Genomic DNA, 22,153 nt, shown 5'->3' on the forward strand with positions numbered 1-22,153 from the left:
AAACAATGGGCACTGCAATACCAGAATGCCCCTTATCACTCAACTTTCCAAGAACACTAAAAAAAAAAATCTCAGGCAGATTTTTTTAAGGAATTTCAAACTGATATACTGTATAGTCCAGCTCTACTGACAAAATATTACAAGTGAGAGTTCTTTTGATGATTAAGAAAAGAGGGAGAGGTGAAGCAGTCAAGCATACAGATCTGTACACCAGAAACATGAAAGCCACTCTTATTTCCTTGCAGAACCAGTCCTTCTGCACCCAGGAGAATGGACTAGGAGTGAATAACCTTTTCAGCATTAAACTTTACTGCGTATTTTGCCTTTACCGTCGCCTCCAACTTCAGCTCATCTTGTCTACCATTTTTGAAAACGTAGACTGTAAGCTAACTTTTTGTTTTATGTCCACAGTACTGCACCAGCACCTTAATGGTATAATAATAATAATAATAATAATAATAATAATAATAATAATAATAATAATAAATCGTAACCAATTACTGTAGTGTCCCCTGACAGAAGGCTCTTGGGTCCAGCAGAGCCTTCTGTCAGAGGAACAGGGATCAAGGCAATATTTGGTTGCTCCCCTCTTCCTGCCTACTCCTGTGCTGCTCAGAAGGATACTCCAACACTCTAGAGAAGATTTTGGTGACTGTAGAGGGGCTGTAGGAGAGAAGGGAATGGGCAGAGATTGCCTTGACCCCTGTCCGCTGAATCAAAGAGCCAGTCTATAGATGGACACCAACTGATGCTGCAGCAGCAGCAGCAGGAGGAGGAGAATAAAGAATTGAGCCAGGACACAATATGCATACCAGAAGGAGATTGCACTGTTAACTTTTCTTTATATATCTGTGATTCATACAATTGCTGCTTATCTGCCATTTTGACAAAAGTTTAAATTGCAAATTATTATTATTATTATTCATAGCAACAATAATAGTATGGATTATGATAGCAGCCACAAGAGGAACATAATCATAAGGGTTGGAGGGTGCCTTGGAGTAGGAATGCTGGAGAAATTGGGCATTTTGCATCGTGATCCACAGCCATCGAATTGGTTTGCGTATCAGAATGCAGTTTGCTGTGGAATCTGCACCCTTGCCCAGTTCTATGGGGTGGTCCAAGGGTTACATTTTTTTAAAAAAAAACACAACAGGTTTCCCTAACATCTACCGTACAGGTTGAAATGCGGCTGGAAATGCCATTCATCAAAGGGACATTGTTCCACCAGGCTGTGGCAGTGGGGGAGATGGGAAGCAGAGTCATCAGCTCTGCTAAAAGACCAGTTTCATTGGGCTCCCTTTCCCCTTTTGCACTTTTAAACTGTAAAATTTAAAGTGGCCTCAGAATTAAATTGCTGTGCTTTTTTGTAATCCTGCAGGCAGGGACTGTCTTGTTTTACTTGACTGTGTGTAAGCCACTCTTGAAACCTTTTCAGCAGGAGATCGGAGTTTCGGGGGAGGGGAGTGTCTGAACAAATAAACAACCTGGAATCTTACATTAGAACAAACTACAAAAGAAACTGGGATTTTGCAAAATTCCAAGCAAGGGCATCATTGGCTACAGCACCCAACTCTGGCATTCCCTCAATCTCCCTGATTACTTTTAAAGTCATCATTTTGATGATGATGACAACAACAAACAACAACAACAACAACAACAACTCTGCAGGTCTTTCATCTGTTCTAAATTGTTGCCTGCTATTTTACTGAGTGTTCTCACTTTCTACTTTTTCTGTTGCATAATTTTAATGTTGTGCATCACCCTGGAGGCCCCTTCAAGGGCCAGAAGGCAAGATATAAATAATTTTATAAATAAATAACAATAATGCATTTTTCAAAAAGAGCCTTCAAAACACGCAGAAATGTGGCAGATTTGGTGTGTCAAGTTCTCTTTTTGTAAGAGAAGCTCAAATTAGCTGCATGCAGGAGTGGTGGTGGGCATCGTATAAATATAACTGATGACGTTAAGAGGCTGATTGCAGCAGATGCTGTTGACCAAAAGGACTGACCCATACACATAAACACACACACATCTCTCAACGCATCACTAAAACTTTGTGGCTTGCTGCGACACATCCATGAGCTCCTACCATCAAAAAGCCCTTTGCAGATAGAACACTAAACCAGGAAGATCCAGCTTCCTGTTCCTCCTCTGGCAGAAGCACAAGGAAGGGATCAGAAGTATCCGCTTTCATTTCTTGCTTTCCTTGAAGTGGGAAATGCAGTTAGCACTGACCATGGTTTATCCAAACAATTTAGGATAAGAAACCACAGTTTTATCCTGGCCTGTTAGGACAAACCATAATGAAAACAAAGCACATTTAACCAGTCCTGGTTGGCTGAACATGAAAGTGGATGCCCCCGATATCCTTGTGGCTCTGATGGAGGATGAAAGGGCAGAAGGGAGTGCCCAAGCTAAGGTCTTGTTCGTGTCACACTAAAGTATGGTTTTGTGCTAAATTCAACCTGCCCGTGGCATTTGATCAGGGGTAGATGTTTTATACATGAACATCAGTGGAGGGCTCTGTCCAGGGCTGTCTCTAGGCCCGGGCTGGGTGGCACCAGGGCACCTGGCCACCAGGGGCGCCGAACGGCTGGTGTCTGGGAGCAGCTGCTGCCAGCACCCCACCCCCATGGCGACAGTAGCACACGGCCATTGAGCTTCCTCCATGAAGCAGAATCAGCAAGACTCCTTCCTAGAGGGGCAGCACGCGCCTGCTGCCACTCTAGGCAGGAGTCTTGCTGATTCTGCTTCATGGAGGAAGCTCAATGGCCACGCGCCACCGCCGTGTCCCAGAGCGGCCGCTGGAGGGAGGCACCAAGGAGGAGCCAGTCCAGGGTGGGAGGCCGAGCAGCCCCCTCTGCGGGAGGTGGGCTCTGCGCCCAGGCCAGCCCCCTGCAAGGTGGTGCGCGACATCCAGGCTCCGCTATCCTCCATCTCCTCCCCTCAGCCGCACGCTACTGCCGCCGGGGGGGGGGCGCTGGAGGATTCTTGTACCACGGCACAGGATACCCTTAAGACGTTACTGGCTCTGTCCACACGACCAGGAGCCCAATTCCCAAACATGTGTTTGGACCCTGCTGTGATTACACAGTTGCGCATTAAGTTGCTCCATCTACATGTTCAACTGGGTGTAAAGCGAGAGGCATGGAGAAGAGCATGTGTAGAAACCATGCTTTTCCCCCAGAAAAGTAGGTGCCCGTACTCACCATGAAGTTGTTACAGTAAGTGTCACACTTCTCAACAACAACAAAAAGAGGTGCTGGTACTACATACCCTTGAAAAAAGCACTGGTAGAAACTGATGTTTCCCATAGGTGGAATGTTGCCTATTGTACAAAGGCAAGAGGCATACTCATTGCTGTAGGTCACATTCATATTGTACATTAAAAGCACATTTACAGTGCATGGTTTGCCCCCCATATTAATGGGAAGTTTAGTTTGCTAAGGGGGTTGGGAACTGTGACTCCATGTTGGGGGAACTACAGTTCTGATTATTCTTTGGGGGGGGGAAGAATAATATGCTTTTCTTGTATGATGTAAGGATGTGTTCTGAAGTAATGGATGTGTCTCTTTTACCTGCTGACTTTGGGCCCTAGAAGTTCCCCATGAAATAAAGGCTGAAGAGGGTTCCACACCCCTTATCTTAAGTAATCAACCCCCCCCCTCGCTGTCAACGCTTTTCCCTTCCTTGTTACTTACTTTTCAAAAGCAAGAGTGGCGGGAACTGTGATAAGAGGCAAAAGCGAGGGTCCCCCCCCCCCAAAAAAACCCTCAATCTCTCCCTCCCCTCCACCATTATCCAGCATTAGAAATGCTGGTGCTGATGGATTCTGGGGTGGTAATTCTTAAAATGAACTACATAACCCATAATCCAAAACCATGCCACATAATCCTGTTACTCTAGGCCAAGTAGAAGCCCTCCTTTGGATGCTTTCCCACCACTATTGATATCTCAGTTGTAGCCTCCTCTGGGCAGGGATTTATCTGTTTCGCTGGTGTTTCTTTGCTGGTGTTTTTTTTGCAAAGCACCAAGCGTACAGAGGACAATGCATAAATGATAAATAACCAATTATTCCTACACTAGTCAAATAACATCCTCCATAACTCATCTGCCTGCATCTTTCATCTTCAGTTACAAATAGTTGTTTAGTTGCAAATATCCACATTAGCAGATTTATGTTCTCACTTTCTTCCTCGGTGCTTCGCTGGTGAGAGAAGAGAGTGAGAGATCATTCCTTTGATAGGCTATGACATTGTCCACCTGGGCTGATTTCAAGGCAATGGCCAGTCACCCCAAAAGGAGCTGGGCAGCTCATTTGAAAAACAAATCATGTGGCCAAGAAGTGAACGTCAAATGGAGCAAAAACTGGTACAGTCATACCTCGGTTTAAGTACACTTCGGTTTGAGTACTTTCAGTTTAAGTACTCCGCGGACCCGTCTGGAATGGATTAATCCACTTTCCATTACTTTCAATGGGAAAGTTCACTTCAGGTTAAGTACACTTCAGGTTAAGTACGGACTTCCGGAACCAATTGTGTACTTAAACCGAGGTACCACTGTATGGAACTGGTGAGAGGTGTGAAAATAATTTGGTACGCAAGAGAATCAAGCACGTTTGAAGACATCAAGGTTTACATAGTTTGTGCACTTGAGAGAGAAACCCACTGCCTTTTCTCAGATCAAGAGTTGGCCTTGTACATCAGGACCGGAGAACCTTTATCAGCCTGGAGGCTGCATTCCTTTACAACTCTCCAAGAACCACATGCCAGTGGTGGGCGTGGCCAGAGGCAAAAGTGGGTGGAGCCATGAACACAAATTTAAGTCCTATCAAACCCTTGGTAGGGACAAGCTGCAGCAAGCTTCAGGTCTCTGTGCTCCTCTTGGAATAGATTCTGACATTAATCTTAACTATGGCTTATTTGAAACAAGCCAAATTCAAACGATGGGTTATGAAGTTGGCTTGTTTCAATGAACAGCAGTTCAGATTAACCACAGTTTAGGGTTTCAGCATCAGTCATGCATCACTGTACCTGGAGAAAGAGGGTGAGCTGGGGAGAGTTCTGAGGGCCAAATTCATTTGGACCCTGGGTGTAAGGTTCCCCCACCCCTGGTGTACATGGATAGACACACCTCCCCTCAATTGCCACAAGCACTCTTACCAAAATTAAACTGGCTGTTAGGCTTCTCACAGTTGATGATGTTGAAGCGATAGGGTGTAGCTGACTTCATGGCACTGACCTCAAAGTAGAACCACTGGTGATGCTGGGAGCTGTTGACATCAGGGTTGAGGATCAAGTCGTACTCAAACCTGGATCACAAGCCACAAAAGGGCAACATTAAGAACCAAGCAGCCAAGTGATGCATTCAGCATTATGGGGCTCTAAGAAGCAGAACGCATTAAGTGTTCACAAGCAAACCCAGCCAAGTCAATAGTTGAGGTATGCGATGTATCAAGGTGAGCCACTGAACTAGGACTGCAGTGAAGGAGGGGACCATCTTGGCTTGGAATCCTGGAAGATCTGCTCCCTGCCTTGCAGGCATTTCCCGCCTTGCTTGGGAGGGTGGGACTCTGACTGCCTTGCTCTTTGCTGGACCCCAATCTATGACTTGTGGATTTCTTTGGGAACCTAACGGGGAGGCAAGATCTGTGAAGTGCTAATGCTGTAAATGCCTCGGTCCTATGCTCAGGTTGTACATAAAACCTTATGTCCTGAAGACACCATAGTCTTCACTGACCTTCATTGCAAGGAAACTAAACTCTGGATAATGGCAGGCATCTTTCTCATCATTTGGAGTTTCGGCTGCCAGCAAGAATATTTTGCTTTTCTACTATATTTTCTCCTGTGCTGCCAATTCTGGTAAACACACATAGCAGCAACAGTGTGCTAGTTAGCCGGTGTACATTTTCATTTTCATTTTCCCTGTCTTCTCAAAATATTGTTTGTTGATGGCGGCTTAATTGATGTAAACATAATAGGCCTTGTTCATTTCCTTTCATATGCTTTAAAGTTAATTTTACAGATGAATAATATGCATGCATACGTGAGTAATGTCTCTCTTTTCTTTTCTTTTTTGTAATGTCTGTTCCTTTAAGCACAACTTACTTTTTTAAAAAAATAATCTTTATTTGTAATGTCAATTTGCCACATGGAATGTAGAGTTATGTGATCAGTGTTCACCCAAGCTAATAACTTAATTTTCAGCAAGGGAAAATAAAACACATGGCCTCCCCCCACCCCAACTCCTTTACAACAGGCGTGGGTGCCAGTCTGCTTATTGTATCTGAAACAGAGAATCATATAATGGAAGTTCTTCAAACCATATTTCTTTCACATTTCTCAGGGCAGTAGTGGCTGATCCCAATTTGGATTGGTGCAATCGAAGGTAGGGAGGCCAACACTACCGTAGGTGGAGCCAAATAAGGGCTCATCAACATTTATTCCCCTTTATCCTGCAATTCCTTCCATTTCATCCATGACTTCTAGGCACAGGTCTGAGACATTTTTAGTTTTGTCCCACAGCTTTCCCTGGGAAAACCCACTGTTTACCACTGAATCAAAACAAACGTCAATTCATAGAAAACCCGGTTGGCATTTGCTCCGATTCAGCAGTGTACAGCAGATTTTCCCAGGAAAAGAGGTGCGGCAAAAGAAAAAACCTCTCTGACTAGGGCTTCTCTGACCTGGGCCTAGAAGTCACAAAGCAAATGGAAATGTGGAAGAGTCCTAATTGTGGTTCTGCTCCCATCTTCCTCACTACAAGGGCAACGCTGAGAATAAGAAGGAGGAATCCTGGAGGGTAAGAGTGGCTTTAAAAGAGAATTGCACAAATTCATGGAGGCTAAGGCTATTGGTGGCTACCAGCCATGATGGCTATGTTCTGCATCCACAGTCAGGGTCTGTGGGCTTCCAAATACCATTTTCTAGAAACCAAAGTAGCAGAGAGTGCTCTTGTGCTTAGCTGCTGCTTGGGGGTTTCTGCAGGCATCTGGTTTGCCACTGTGAGAACAGGATGCTGGAACAGATGATCCTTACTCTTCTTACGTTCTTAAGCTGGCAACCAGTAGGACCTCCCAGGCTGGTTGTAAGAAGGCAGGCAAGTACAGTCTGGTTCAGAGCAGATTCAGATTGGTGGGGCAATGCCCCATGCACTCAAATGGACCAACCTCCATTGGGACATAGGTAGCCAATGTAGTGTCTGTCAGTTTTTTTCTAAACTACCACTCGTATCATCTCTTCCCATTGTCCAAGTTGGCCAGGGCTGGTGAGTATTAGAACAACATATAAAGGGCTTGTTGTTGTTGTTGTTGCTGCTGCTGCTGCTGCTGCTGCTGCTGCTGACATCCATCTGTCTTGGGAGACAATGGAAAACAGCACCACTGCGGGTAAAGGCAAACCATTGGAGAGTTACAGTGCCTGCTGTGGCTGTAGAGACCAATACGGGGGAGACAAGTTTTGTTGCAGCTAGGACAGGTGAAGGCATCCGGTTGCACTGCTGGAGATACTGTGTTGCATATCCCTATGTTATAGTAGCACCTATGTGGCAAACTCCTATCAGTTTCATAGTAAAATGGTACCTTGGTTTGCAAACTTAATCCGTTCCGGAAGTCTGTTCTTAAACCAAAGCGTTCTTAAACCAAGGTGTGCTTTCCCATAGTAGCGGGCGACTCAATTTACAAATGGAACACACTCAACAAGAAGCAAAACATGTTCTTATTCCAAGGCAAAGTTCACAAACCAAAACACCTACTTCCAGGTGTGCAGCGTTCTTAATCCAAGTTGTTCATAAACTAAGCTCTTCTTAAACCAAGGTACCACTGTACTTAACTGTTGCAGCTTCAGCATTGTCTACAGTAACTTGCAATGGCTCTCCTGGATTTCAAACAAGGGGCTCTCCCAGTCCTACCTGGAGATGAATTTGGGACCTTCCATTCGTAATGCAGGTGGTCTACTACTGAGTCATGGCCCTTCCTCTGATGGTGGTGGTGGTAGCACCAGCCAGCAAGCTTGGTCCTCCTACCATATCCCTTTCTAGGTCTACCTGGAGATGCTGAGAATTGAACCTGGGACCTTCTGCATGCAAAGCAGATGCTATACCACTGAGCCACAGCCCTTCCCCCATGCAGAAGCATTGCAAGCACATACTGCTATCCCCGTTCTTGCTTGTGCGGTTATTTCAGCTACTTACTCCCGCATTTGGATAGCCTTGCGTAGGTTTCCAGATTCAAATTTGGAGAAGAACTTTAGGCATTCTGGAGCATCCGAGCTCAAGGAGCTGAAACAAGATTTTCAACAGGGTTATGGAAAGGCTTGATTTGATGGATGAGGAGCAGCAGCTGCTACTCCAGTTCCCTATCAGGGAAATTAAAAGAGGGCAGCTGGGAGCAACAGAAATGCAGCTAGCTGATCATTGTCTGGATCCCCTGTAGGTAGATTAGATTTCCATCCTCTTGCTTCTGTTTCAACACTGATGGAAGGACACGAAACCACTGTAAAGCAAGTACATGTTATCTGGGAAGTTTCAGCACTGTTCACTCTCCAAACTTCACAAGAAACTGGCCTATACCATATAAGACTATTTGACTATGTTAACCAGTAGCAACTCTTCACATGTTCAAACATCGATGGCAGCTGCCATCTTGGCTCTTAGCTATGAGGATTATTTTACCCTTCTTTCAGTGGTAAGCTGACTTTGTCAGACACTGTTTTTTTTTTCCTGTCACAACTTGGGTGGAAATGGTATTGGCAGAATAACCTGAAGTGGCACACCAGCCTACAGCCATTGCTTGGGTGAGGCTGGGCCTAACATCACTCACCTCGGGTTGTCAGCGGGGCCACAGCCACGTGGCCTGCACCACATTGGGCTCTCTCCATTGGTCAACTCTCACAGATATACCTCAGCAAGTATTTTTCAAACAGAACATCGAAGTTTGAAATGGAAAACAAATCTGTGCCACAGTGCCATGCAAACCCTACTTACCTTGCTGTAATCCAGCGATTGCCAAACTTGGCCCTCCAGCTTTTGGGTCTACAATTCCCATCATCCCTGACCACTGGTCCTGTTAGCTAGGGATGATGGGAGTTGTAGTCCAAAAACAGCTGGAGGGCCAAGTTTGGCCATCACTGCTGTAATCAATAAAGTTATGACCTGTTTTCATTCCTACACACCTTTTGGGCCACCTGCACACTATACATTTAAAACATGATGATGCCACTTTAAACAGTCATGGCATTCCCCCAATGAATGATGGGAGCTGTATGTTGTTAAAGGTGCTGAGAGTTGTCAGGAGACTCCTATTCTTCTCTCAACTATATACAGTTCCCAGGGAATTAACTGTAAATTCCTCTTCACAGGGAAGCCTGGAAATTGTTCTACCACTGAGCTATAGCTCTTCCCCTTGTAACCAGTGGTTTTACCTACTGATGAATCCTGCTCCCCTGGGAAGCCTGCCTGGCACCCACTTTGCAATAACAAACAAATACTTTTTATCCCTTTTAAGCGGCTTTAACTTTTTGTAATGGCTGTTAGTCCTTTCTACCCTGTGATCTATTGTTTTACATAGGGGCTGTATTTGTATTTTGCTGTTGCAAGCTGCTTCGGGAATACTGATTAGTACTGAAAGGCAAGATATACATTTCAGAAGTTTCATTTCGGAGAGCAGCTACATCACTGTGAAGCTCATTCCCATGGAGATATGCCAAAGCTCAAGTCTGATTATAGTACAGACATTTGCGTATCTGCTAACTTCTCAAATTCTTTTCATTGGGCTGCTTTTTCAGCATGTGGGGGTCATAGTTTGTGGGGGAATGAATGTCAGTCCTGACCTCCTTTCACATTCCATCTGACTTCCATTAGACATTTCATTCTACATTGGATGTATTATGCCTAAAAGCATTAGTAGAAAAAAGTCTGGAAATTTAAATAAATGCAATAGTTAGTTGCTTGCCCTTGCTATAGTTCCCAATGACATCACCCTGTAGTAGAAGACAGAAACTTACCTGGAGCTATCCAAGTCAAAGACAACTCGATTGATTATATCAGCTGGCTGGATGACACGACGGACATCATCAAATATTTTGGCCCTGTGATGAGAAGAACAAGGCCTAAACTGCTGAGGAAATTATGCACACAGAAGGAAATATCTCCCCATTCTTAAAAATATCATTGTCTTGCTGCAGCTTCCACCCTCAATTATTTAAAACAAGCAGAACTTACACTTAAACATGTAAGTGATCCAGTTCAGGACTTCATCCAGCCAGCCAGCCATGCCCTCTTCCAGGAAACTCCATTACATTTCTTCTCCACCCCATATTTCCATTACTCCTCATCCCTTCAACAGACACTCAGCATTATCAAGCTACTGAGCATGCTCAGTTGTAATTGGAGAGACAGGTGGCCCCTTATAGTATGGTTTTCTAAACAGGCTTTGTTGTTGCTCTTCAGCTAATCTTGAAGCTGGTCCTTTAGGGCACTGCCCCACCAACCTTAGCCTGCCCTTGGCCAGCCATCACCTTCCTGCCTTCTTACTTACAGCCAGTCCAGGGGGTGGCAGTTTCCTTTTCCTTAATCTCAGCGTTGCCCTTGAACAGGCATCCCCAGACTTCGGCCCTCCAGATGTTTTGGACTACAATTCCCATCATCCCTTACTACTGGTCCTGTTAGCTAGGGATCATGGGAGTTGTAGGCCAAAACATCTGGAGGGCTGCAGTTTGGGGATGCCTGCCCTTGAAGAACTCAGCAGGAAGGAGGATGGGGGCAAAACTAGAGGAAGTTGGCTCTACCTATCATTGGCTCTGGCTCAGCCAGTCATTGGCTCTGGCTCCACCTAATGATTGAACTCCCTGCATTCTGCCCCATCAGCCTCAATGGGCACCAGCCACCAATGCTTGAGGTACCCCAAGGCATGCTGATAGGAGCCCTCTTGTTTCTCCATGGTCACATTTTGACCATGTAACTGTTGGCACTCATTCCCCAAGTTGGCTGTTAGAGTGAGTGATGCCTGACATGGCTCCATCTTATCACACATGACACTGTGTGCATGTCTCTTTACTGCCCAATCTTTATAACAAAAATGGGGAGACTTACTTTTGGATGCCATATCTCCTCTGCTGAACAGACTGGCTATAAGGACATGGTTGGTGACCCCAGAAATCTGGGAATGCCAACACTCTGTAGTCTGGAATGGACTGTGTGGAGCCAGCCCTTGCCATGTAGAAGCGGGGGTTGTGAAAAGGGATATTCCCCGGGTGTCTCTCCAAAAGCTTTCTCACAACCTCAGAAGCCTCCACGGTTTTTTGGCAACTGGGCCTGCAGGAGTTCGTATGCTGAGGCTGAGAAGTTGTTCTATTCCTCAATATGTCCTTGGGGAAAGTGTGCAGAGAGGTTGCACAGCCTTTGTCTGGGACGTCACCATCTCTGAAGAAACCCTCCAAAGGCTTTGACTCATCACAAGCCACTTTCTCAAGTCCTTGAGACGGATTCTCTTTTTTCACCCAGCTCTGTACTGGAACTCCAGAAGCCCTTTGGGGCAGTTTTCCATCTTCAGCGAATTGGTCCTTTTCTCTGCATTTGGGCTGGTGCTTTGAGGGAGCAGCGTTTGGAATGAGGTGGAGGCAGGAGCCCGTCAGGATCCCAGGAACATCCTCAGAGTTTAGCTCATCTCCAGACTCCGATTCCAACTCCTTTACAAGATGAAAAAAGAAGAAGATAAAAGCCACTGACATGGCCTCTTCCATACAGCAGCCTCTCAGATTTATTCAAAGATTGTAAACCCATCATCTCACCAGAAAGTTGCAGCAAAGTTCTGGACACATGGCCTCATACTGTTTGAGTTCTGATTCAGGCCGGTCAAGCTCCGGTTTTGACATGAGCTTCTCAACATCTGTCTCTAAGTCATCGTCCTGCAGAATAAGAGCCAGAAAGGTAATTGTGAAAGGCACCATCTATTGCCACCAGGGTTAGGGAACTTGTGGCTCTCCAAATTATGTTGGACTTTAGCTCCCATTATCCCAGGATATTCTCTCCCTCCCTCCCACTCCACCCATCTCCATGGTGGTGCCTCATGTCAGGAGTGGTTAATTGTTGAAGGATTGCTTGGGCTCCCTAAACAAATTTCTCTCTTACACACACACACACACACGAACCTCTCCATTTTTATCAATAGGGAGGTGGGTTTCAAGGCAGTGTGCTTGGTGTTCCCCACCCTACCTTTACCTTCACAACAACCTTCTATATGGTTTAAGCAGGGATGGATAGGAGCTGGCCCAAAGTTATCTGGTGAGCTTTATTTGTGGCTGGGTGGGAATTTGAACTCTGGTCTCCCATGTCCTATTGGAACATTCCAACCACAACACTGGCTGCACCTGTTAAAATTTCCTCTTCCCACATCTATTAAAGATGTAGGAGTCCTGGCCTTTTTGTTGTTTATTATTCGACACATGGATGGTTGGCCTTAAACAGCGTCCAAAAGAATACATACTTCCTCCTTATTCTCCACATCCTCATTCTCTATGTCCTTCTCGATTTCTTCTTCAACATCATATTCACACTCATCTGCAAGAAGATAAAAGAGAGTATGAGTCATTGACGAGACTAAGAGTCCCACTGATGACCAAACTACCCAAGAGGTTGAGCTCTTTCACATCCAAGGATAAACAACAAGAAAAATTTCACAGCTCATCAACACCTCAGCTGTTTCCTAACATGTAGGAGTTATCTTTTTTTTTAATTACCCTTTTAAGCAGGAGAGGGGAGCCTGTAGCTCTCCAGATAGCTAGCTTTAAAAGAGGATTAGACTGATTCATGGATAATATGTCCATCAATGGCAACTAGCTATGATGATTTGTTCCGCCTCCATAGTTGGAAGCAGTCATGCTTCTGAAAACTAGTTGCTAGAAACCACAGGAAGAATGTTCCTGTGCTTGACTCTTACTTGAGGGTTTCCCACTGATGCAGCTGGCCAACCACTGTGAGAACAGGATGCTTGACTAGATGGTCCATTGGCCTGATCCAGCATGTTCTCCTTATGTTCTTAGGTGTTCCTGGACCTCAGCTCCTATCACCTCTGGCCATTGGCCTTGCTGGCTGGGGCTGATTGTAACTGGAGTCCAACAATACCTGGAGTGCTGCAGGAGTCATAGGAAGCTTATTTATATGAAGTTGGGCCATTGGTCCATTTAGCTCAGTACTGACTATACTGACTGGCAGTAGCTTTCCATGACTTTTAGAAAGGAGTTTTCCCCAACCCTACCTGGAGATGCCAGAGGTTGAACCTGGGATCTTCTGCATGTGAAGGAGATGCTCTACCACTAAAAGACAGCAATTCCCCAAAATGAATCTCCTCCTCATTTTAGTAAAACTTGCACAACAGAACATCTGACAGATTTTGCTTTAGCTCACTCCTTCTCTCTTTTTCATCCTACCCTTGCCAACATCTCCTTCTTTTCCACTGTTACTCAACCCTAGCACATTTGATGATAACTTCAGTTCAGTGGCAGCTAGGGCCCCTTGGGATTGATGGAGCAGAAAGCAAGGAGCCCAGCAGTAGGTGGAGCCAGAGCCAATGACATGCAGAACCAACCCATTCTAGTTTTGTCCCCATCCTCCTTCCTGCTAAGTTCTACAAGGGCAACACTCAGGCTGTTGGGGAGGAAACTGACAGGCAATGTCACCCCCTGGACTGGTTGTAAGTTTTTAAAAAAGCAGGTCAGTGGGAACTGACTGGGAGCCAAGAGAGATTGGTGGAGCAGTCCCCCATTCATTCAGTCTTGATTCATTCCTTTCCCCTTCCCACTTAACACATTGCACTAATTTACCTTCCGACTTTGGATGTCCAGTTGCCCCAGGGATGGGAAAGGAATAGAAGCTGCTGAGAGTAGCTGAAGGAAGTGGCATCTTGGGGTAGGTTTTCCTCAGGATCTGAATCACCGTATTGACTATTGGATCCAGACTCTTGCTGACCAAGCAGTCCTAGATACCAATGAAGAAACTTAGAGAGTTCTTTCCCTGCTGCAATTATTCCTCAAGACTGGGATGAGGGCTCTGAAGCCAATGAATCAAATACCTTCAGACCTTTACAACTGAACCTCAGAATTCCTCTGAGGCCACATGCCTTTCCAGTTTACACCCCTTATCCCCAAGCTACATCCCTCAATGGCCTTGCTTTGTGTCCTTCAATTGTGATTATGCCTCTTGCTTGTCTGGAATGAGGGTGGAAAGCTCTGACATTTACCATGCAGAGGTAAGAGTCATGCTTTTTGCTCTGCCCACTTCTGCTTCTGGCCCCTCCCACCATTAGCATGCAACCCCACCCTGAAGGATGCTGATGAGCAAGTGAAAATGAAAAGAACTCCTCATTCCCTGCTCGAGATTTTTATCCACAAGGATCTCAGCAACTCCTGGAGATTTTGCTGCACTATCCTAACAATGTTTATTCAAAAGGATAAGAAATGACAAAGACAGCTCTCTGTGGAAGCATCTGAGTGGCAGGCACAGCCCTGACTTCCTGTGTAGGGTTGTTCGAGAATTCTGATGGAAATGGAAATGAGAACAGGAATTGCCAATTGTAGCTAATTCATCGTGTGCCCAGAACAGAAATCAATCCAGCAAATACAATTGGTATTCGCTCTTGTTGCTGCTGCTCTCAGTCCAGGAATAATACTTAATTTATTAAGTTTCTTCCCCGTTTGCATTGTGTTTCCTGTGTGTTGGAATGAATAGGGTGGAATAACATAAAATAGCAAGGTAATTTACAAAATTAATTATGCAATTTATGTAATCTCACCCACATTGGACAGAGAGATGAATAACGTAATTTTTGACAGAAGACAAACTGCAGCAGCATGCAGACAGTGCTCCATGCAACTAATACAAGCCGAAACAGGAAACAAGGCCTTTGCACATTCTTATTCCTGCCCTGAACACTGATTCATGCACTGCTGCCAGATCTGGTGGGGAAGCAGGTGCTCCCATCCTTCTGGATCAGGCCAATAGTGGCCCGTTTATGCACTTTTCCCAGATCTACAATTTCCTTTTGCAGGGGGTGGAGATGACAGCCAGAACAGTGCAATGTATTCCAAATATGCTCACTTTATGGATGTGCATCAAGTCATTACACTCAACACAGGTGGAAGCTGTCTCAGCACATGTGCAGGGGTTTGCATGGAAAAATGTACACTTGTCGATTTGTACAGGTTCACCATTGAATAGATATGTACACAGAATATACACTCAGTATGCAGATTGTACACTCGTTGCATGTAACATGTGAGGACATCTACTGACAAAATACCACCATCAGTAAACATCAGATAAAGGGTTGGAGTCTACAGGAGGGTTTTTTTATTGTTAGATAGATTTTTTTCATTCCATTTCCATTAGTAAAAACTGACTCTGTTGTTGCTGAAACTGCATTGCTGTCATTTTTATTGAACAACTGGATTGGTCAACTTGCTAAATTCAGTGATTACCTCCTTTAACTTCTAAAGCTGTTCAAATCCAGTAGACTGGTCAATAGATGGCTTTGATCCCTAGAAACTGCATCTGGCTTTTCTTTTCAAAATAAATTTTATGTTATTAGTAAACAAAAAATAAAGTAAAGGTAAAGAGCCTAAATAAATACTTTAAAGACCAACTAAGTTTTTTATTTTGGTATGAGCTTTTGTGTGCATGCACACTTCTTCAGATACACTGAAATAGAACCCCCCCAGAAGCTTATATGTAGAGAAAGGGTGGGGAGGGGTATCACTCAGAAGGGTGGTGGAAATGGGTGATTGACCGACTGACTGTAAACGACTGCAAATGGTCTTGCATGAAAAAACAAGGGGTGAGATGGCTGAAGATCACTTTATCATGTATAATAAGATAAGAATCCAACGTCTCTGTTCAAACCAGGTCTTTCCATGGTTTTAAGCTTGGTGATAAGTTGCAATTCAGCAACTTCTCTTTCCAGTCTATTTCTGAAAATCTTTTGTAGTAAGACAGCTACTTTAGTAGTAGAAGCTACTTTTGTAGTAAGCTACTTCTGTAATAGGCTGAAATAGGCTGAAAAAGTTGGGGACTTTTTGGATCATGCTTTGTCCAGCTCCTCCCCTTTGACTTTACCGCCTTGGGTGACCCTGCTGGGAGTACGAGACTCCCGACGGCCTCACTCACAAGGGTCATAGGAACATGCAAGCCCACTCAGCACGACAAGATGATGATCCAGCAAGTGAGAGATACACTTGTGCCCACTGACAAAACACATATGTCCAACATATGTACAATTGTGTCAAATAAGTTTTTCAAGCACAACATCTCAATGGTAGAGTATCTGCTTTGCATGCAGAAGGCTCCAGGTTCAATCCCCAGCACCTCCATGTAGGGCTGGAAGAGACTCCCTAACTGAAAGCCAGTGCAGGTTAGTGTAGACAGTACTGAGCTAGATGGACCAATGGTCTGAACTCAGTATAAGGGCAGAGTCCTATGTCCTACGGCCATCCAATTGCTATTGAATTGTGCCATTGCATAGGCCGTTTCCTGTGTTCCTTCAGTGTTTTGCTGAAGTGCACATCTGCTCCTGCACATTGATATAAGCATCACAGACCAAAAAGAATCTTGTTGCAACCATAAGCACCCTGGTTTTTAGTTTTTGCATTGTTTTGTCAATGTTTACAGGTGCATGAGTAACAAAGAGCGAAGGGAGATGTGAAAGAGCTGGAAGCTGCCTGTAAAGTACTCTGAACAAAATCCAGGAATTGAAAGGGGGAGAAATCCAGTGGAAATGGCAAATAATTGTTGCAGCGTGGGATGGTGTTGTTCAGGATTTCAGCTACTCCATTCCATTGCCCACTCCACATTTTCCATTTTGTCCTCAACAGGTTGTTTGCATTCCATGTCTACTGAGGCTGTTCAGTCCTCATCCAGTTGTTTTGAAGGAGGTGTATGGCTTATTGGAGCGGGAGGGCTGCCCTAATCCCCCTAACACTTCCCTCTTGTCTGTGTGGTTGGTGCCTATTTGGCGACATTAAATAATAATAAAAATGAGACTCTTAGCTTGAACCTCAGAAGTAGAGGGACTGAGAGAACAATGGAGATTCCCCAGCGTGTTGGCTTCATTTCAGGAACAAGACTGGTTAATTCAGAAACCGCAAAAGGTTGGGAGGAAATTCACAGGAAGAGAACCTTGGACAAATCCTTACTGCTTGGCTGTCAGCTAAGCACAAACCTCTGCAATTCTCTCCTTACAAATTAAAAAAAAACACCAACCTTTCCCTGCCTTCTAAATGACCGCTGTCTTGGTGGCGGGGGGCAGAATTCTTAACCATTTCAGATGTGTAGTGTTCCATAATCTTGGAGGCATTGCTGGTACAGCTCACATACCAAAAACAAAGCAAAACAAAAACAAAAAACACCTCCAGAGAGGGAGCAGCAGAATGGCAAAGTGATCATATATATTTGCTGTTAAGCTGCATGATGCCCATCTACATAAGAATGTGATTGGTTTTTCATCCCTGAGGATTGGAGGGAAAGCCTTCCAATTCCCCCATAACAGAAGCAAAGCACGAAGTTCAGTATTGCTATGCAGAATAGGTTCATGTGTTATTAAGACAAGCAGCCTGCAACAAAATGTTGCAGTATGTGCTCATATCCTAGCAGGAATGGCTCCATCCTCCAAGATACTTATCAGTTCTTTAAGAGCTTTAGAGAGGACTGTGGGTCAATGGTAGAGCATCTGCTTCGCATGCAGAAAAAGGTCTCAGGTTCAATCCCCAGCATCTTAAGGTAGGGCTGGGAGAGACTCTCCATCTGAAACCCTGGAAAGTCACTGCCAGTCAGTGCAGACAATACTGGGTGAAATGGATCATTGGTCTGATCCACTGTAAGGCAGCTTTCTATTATTATGTATGTTTCCATTGTTGTAGATCTAGAGTTAGCAAGTGTTACAAATTAGTAAAATGGTAGAATTGGATAATATTTTGAGTATTGATGGGAAGATTCTGGGCCAGTGGGGAAAATAAAGGCAAAGCTTCATTTCCAGGTCAGGGTCTCACCTTGGATAGAGACCAGTTATTATTATCATTATCATCATCATCATCATATACAGTGGTACCTCATGTTGCGAACAGGATCCATTCCAGTGGCCCATTCACAACATGAAAGGGCCGCAACAGGAAGTGCCGCATCTGTGCACGCGCGTGATGCAATGTGGCGCTTCTGCGCATGCGCGCAGGTTACGGATGTGCCGAACCTGGAAGTAACCCGTTCCAGGACTTCCGGGTTTGGCACATCCATAAGCTGAAAAGACGCAACCTGCAGCAGACGAATCCTAAGGTATGACTTTACTGCCATATACCCGGAGGTCTCAGGGCGGTTCACAGAACAAAATCAAAATATAAAACCACAAAATATATAATCAAAATAAAAACAACCCAATAACCCCCCCCCCAAAAAAAAGGAACCTAAACAAACTACCAGCATCTGGCACCCAAAGACCAGTTCACTCCTTTTGTTCCATCCTGCCAGTCTTGGGGACAAACAAACCACGAAGCTTGACTCGGTACAGTCAAACCTTGGTTGTCGAATGTAATCTGTTCTGGAAGACTGTTCAACTTCTGAAACATTTGACAACTGAGGCGTGGCTTCCAATTGGTTGCAAGAGCTTCCTGCACTCAAGCGGAAGCTGCGTCGGACCTTCAGGTTCCGAAAAACGTTTGAAAACCAGAGCATTTACTTCCAGGCAGTTAGAGATCACTCGGGGTCCAAAGATTGACCAGAATCGACCACGAACACCCCGCGATCGACCAGTAGATCGTGATCGACCTGTTGGGCATGCCTGTTCTACAACATCAGAGGTAGGAGGGGGGCTATTTCAGCCTGAGGGTCACATTCCTCTCAAGGCAACCTCCTGAGGATCACATGTTAGTGTTGGGTGGAGCCGGAATCAAAAGTGGGCAAAGCAACTGTAAATTTTACCTTTCTGCCATAGACAAGTTTCTACATTCACACCCACACCCCTCTCTGTCTTCCATCCAAGCAAACAAGAGGCATCAACAGAATTCAAGGACAAGCACTTGGGGGGCAATGCTGGGCAAGTGAGAGGTGTGGTCTGGGGAGAGTTCCAAAAGCCCCCTTTCATCCCCCGGGGCCTGAGGTTCTCCCACTCTCACTTTAGAGGAAAGCAACCTTCAAATGCAACCCCAACGGGTGCCAGGGCTTCTACAACGAATCTTTGATCACCTGGGTTGTTTGAAAGAGAGTCTCCATGCCATGTGCGAGGAGGAATGCTTCTCTGCCAGACCGGACATTGGTGATGTGCTTGAGGCAAAGCAGGAGACCCCTCCGGATGTGGACATAACTGTTGGAAGTATCGTGGTGATGCCAGTCCTGGTACATCCGGAGCAGTTTATGAATATAGCCTCTGTTCACGGCTCGTCGGCTATTCGACTCTGAAAGCAGAGGACAACAGGCGACTTAGCAGCTGCTGGGAAAGTGTGCAAGTGAGGACACAGCTATCATTTACACAAATGCATGCATTTTGTTCCATCCAACATGCTGTTTCTCAGGGCTATTAATATTTGCAGGTGTAAAAAGCGATTCTACCAGGAGGTTTCTATTTTCCACTGACAATGCATGACCCAAATCAAAATCTGTCTGGTTCCATGCAGACTTCCCTCCCTCATTGTCTTCGCAGTTGTACACTCTAAGCTGAGCTATAACTATAAGCACTCGTCTTTCCCCCCTTGGAGTCACACAACGCATCATAGATTTTGTAATTGTAAAGCTGCATAAATTTCGTTAGGTGCCATGTATTTTTTAACTCCAGTGCTTAAATGTCCATGGTATCTTTGCAAAGGAGGAGGATAGGGAGGAAAGCACACCTTTGTCGCCTTTGTTCATCCCCCCCCCCCCCGCGATTTCCTGGTCCAGTAGGCACCATTCATCACTGCTGATACAGTAGATGAAAGTTAAACTTATCATGCTGCAAGACTGTGCAATGCTTGGCGATAACTTCTGGATGAGAGAGCAATGGTTCTGACAGGCGCAAGGCTTATTTTGCTTAAACCCACCCTAACGGAATTGCACAATGAAATTATCCATTTCATAAATTTCAAGCAAAGCCCTAACCGACAGTATATCACACAGCCCATGTGGCCCCATATCATTCAATGAGATTGTGTCTGGCTCTGGGAATATGTGCTCCCATTGTAAGAGTCTTATTTTTATATATATATAAAAGGTCAGACTCATCAAAAGCTGTCAGAAGCACGGTAATCAAAGAGACCATTGAGCACACCTGCTTGAATCACAATCATAGGGGCTATGATCATTCAGACTGTCTGGTTTGTGGCTTAAGTGTTTTCAAGTCTACTAAGGCACCAATCCTTTGTGACATTATCAAATTGACCCACGGATACCAATGAAGCCATAAACAAGTGAAAGGACAAAGTTAATGCTAGCTATATTTGTCAGACCAGACCCAGCTTCAGAAATAACCAGAGATGATATGAATATCTTTGCTGGAAGCAGAGCCTTTCCAACCATCACCCCAAAGCTGTGGAATGAGAAATTGTTCCTCCTTGCTTTCGTTGAAGGAAGAGATCATGGACCACCCTTTTTTTCCACCTGGTTCTCCCAGTAGGTTTTTGCAGGGACCTGTGGCCAGGGCAAATGCCTCTTATGTATCTGCTGGGATTGACAAGGCATCTGACCCTCACCTGAATCTCATAACTCTCCTAACAGGTAATTTGGTCTGCAGCCACAGTGTGGAAATAAAGGATAAGATTGCCCACCAGATACCAGGCACTCTACTATTTAAATTAGGCCCCAGTGTTTTTGTTACAAACCCCTTCTGAATTAAGTAATCAATTTTAATCTAGAATTTAAATTCTCAAAACTTTCTTATTTTTTAATTCGAGCAAGTAAACAACTGCTCTCACTTCATTACAAACAGTGTTTCTACCTGGAACACACTTGAGCAAACCTGCTCCTCTTCCTTTCACAGATATTTTGTTGCCATTTGCAACTGTAGCTGCCTCTGATTAGTTATCATTTAACTCTTTGGGGAAATAATTAGCATCACACGTCATGTGCATGGAAGTTGCCGAACCAATTAACCACATAGCTGCCAAGTTATCCCCTTTTTTAAGGGATTTTCCCTTATGCTGAATAGGCTTCCTCACGAGAAAAGGGAAAACTTGGCAGCTATGATTAACCAACTAGAAGGATTACTGTTAATAGCACCAGTTTTCCTATAACTTGATATTGCTGGATAGTTCTGATAAACTGCAAAAGCATTTTTAGTTTGCTTTCTGTTGCCACCCTGGAACTTTTCTTTATCGGTGCCACTTTGTTTTGTATGATTCCTTGCAAATGAAGGAAAACAACTTTTCTGCTTGTATATGTTGATAATATAATTTTGGCTACCGGGAGCAAACAAGATTGTACAAAAACAAGATTGGGTGCAGGCCTGGCCAGGACATAGGCGTCCGAACTGTAACAAAGGTGACCAGTGTGCTTGCTTGCTTGCTTGATTAACAGCTGTTGGGAACTTCAAGGTCCCTGCTCTCCCTTCTTACCGTCTTTGTACTAGATCCGGAGACTCCAATAGAGAGCATTCCATGTCAAGAAGGAGGGCAAGTCGGCACCCTATCAAATGACAGGGCAGAAGCTACATGGAGCAGGGCCTTTTCACCAGTGGTGCCCATTGTATGCCTCACTCTTCCCAGACCTGTTCTCTTTTGGCATGTATTTTGGAGCTTTATAATTTAGGAAGACTTTGGAAGAACTGGTTGACAAGTCTTATCAGTTGCTTGATGAGCAGGTTTTATTTGCTGCTATTCTGGGCTTCTGGTGCACCAGGGTTTACACCAGCATAATAGAGTTGGCCAGGATGCCAGAAGGGATACAATTTACAAGCTTTCTCCATTATCTGCACAGCAGGGGGTGTTCAGTCAACTGTGCAAAGACTGAGCTGAAGCATTCCCTGCTGGTTACCAGCTTTCAGCAATAGGGGGCACTGTTTGGTAATACCCAATTGGTTAGCTGTCAAATTCTATAGCTCCCTATTGGTGGCTCTTAGGTAATTCACAAAAGCCATTCATAAAACACAGTGTTCATTCATAAAGCAGTAACATAATTTCCAATGCTACATATTTGGTGTATATTTCAG

General features: G+C 44.7%; 1 protein-coding gene across 1 annotated transcript in view; it reads right to left on the reverse strand.

Moving 5' to 3' along the window:
• AGBL1 (AGBL carboxypeptidase 1) overlaps positions 1-22,153 on the reverse strand; it is a 145,133-nt gene that overhangs the window by 58,533 nt on the left and 64,447 nt on the right. The window contains exons 7-14 of the mRNA XM_035131745.2: positions 19,222-19,430; positions 13,821-13,974; positions 12,485-12,558; positions 11,790-11,906; positions 11,092-11,687; positions 10,005-10,088; positions 8,194-8,280; positions 5,166-5,314 (exon numbers count right to left, since the gene is read on the reverse strand). Of these exons, the coding sequence (XP_034987636.2) occupies positions 5,166-5,314; positions 8,194-8,280; positions 10,005-10,088; positions 11,092-11,687; positions 11,790-11,906; positions 12,485-12,558; positions 13,821-13,974; positions 19,222-19,430 (1,470 nt within the window). The remainder of the gene's footprint in view (positions 1-5,165; positions 5,315-8,193; positions 8,281-10,004; positions 10,089-11,091; positions 11,688-11,789; positions 11,907-12,484; positions 12,559-13,820; positions 13,975-19,221; positions 19,431-22,153) is intronic.

The sequence above is a fragment of the Zootoca vivipara genome, chromosome 14 (genome assembly GCF_963506605.1).
Source record: "Zootoca vivipara chromosome 14, rZooViv1.1, whole genome shotgun sequence".
NCBI classification, from domain to species: Eukaryota; Metazoa; Chordata; class Lepidosauria; order Squamata; family Lacertidae; genus Zootoca; species Zootoca vivipara.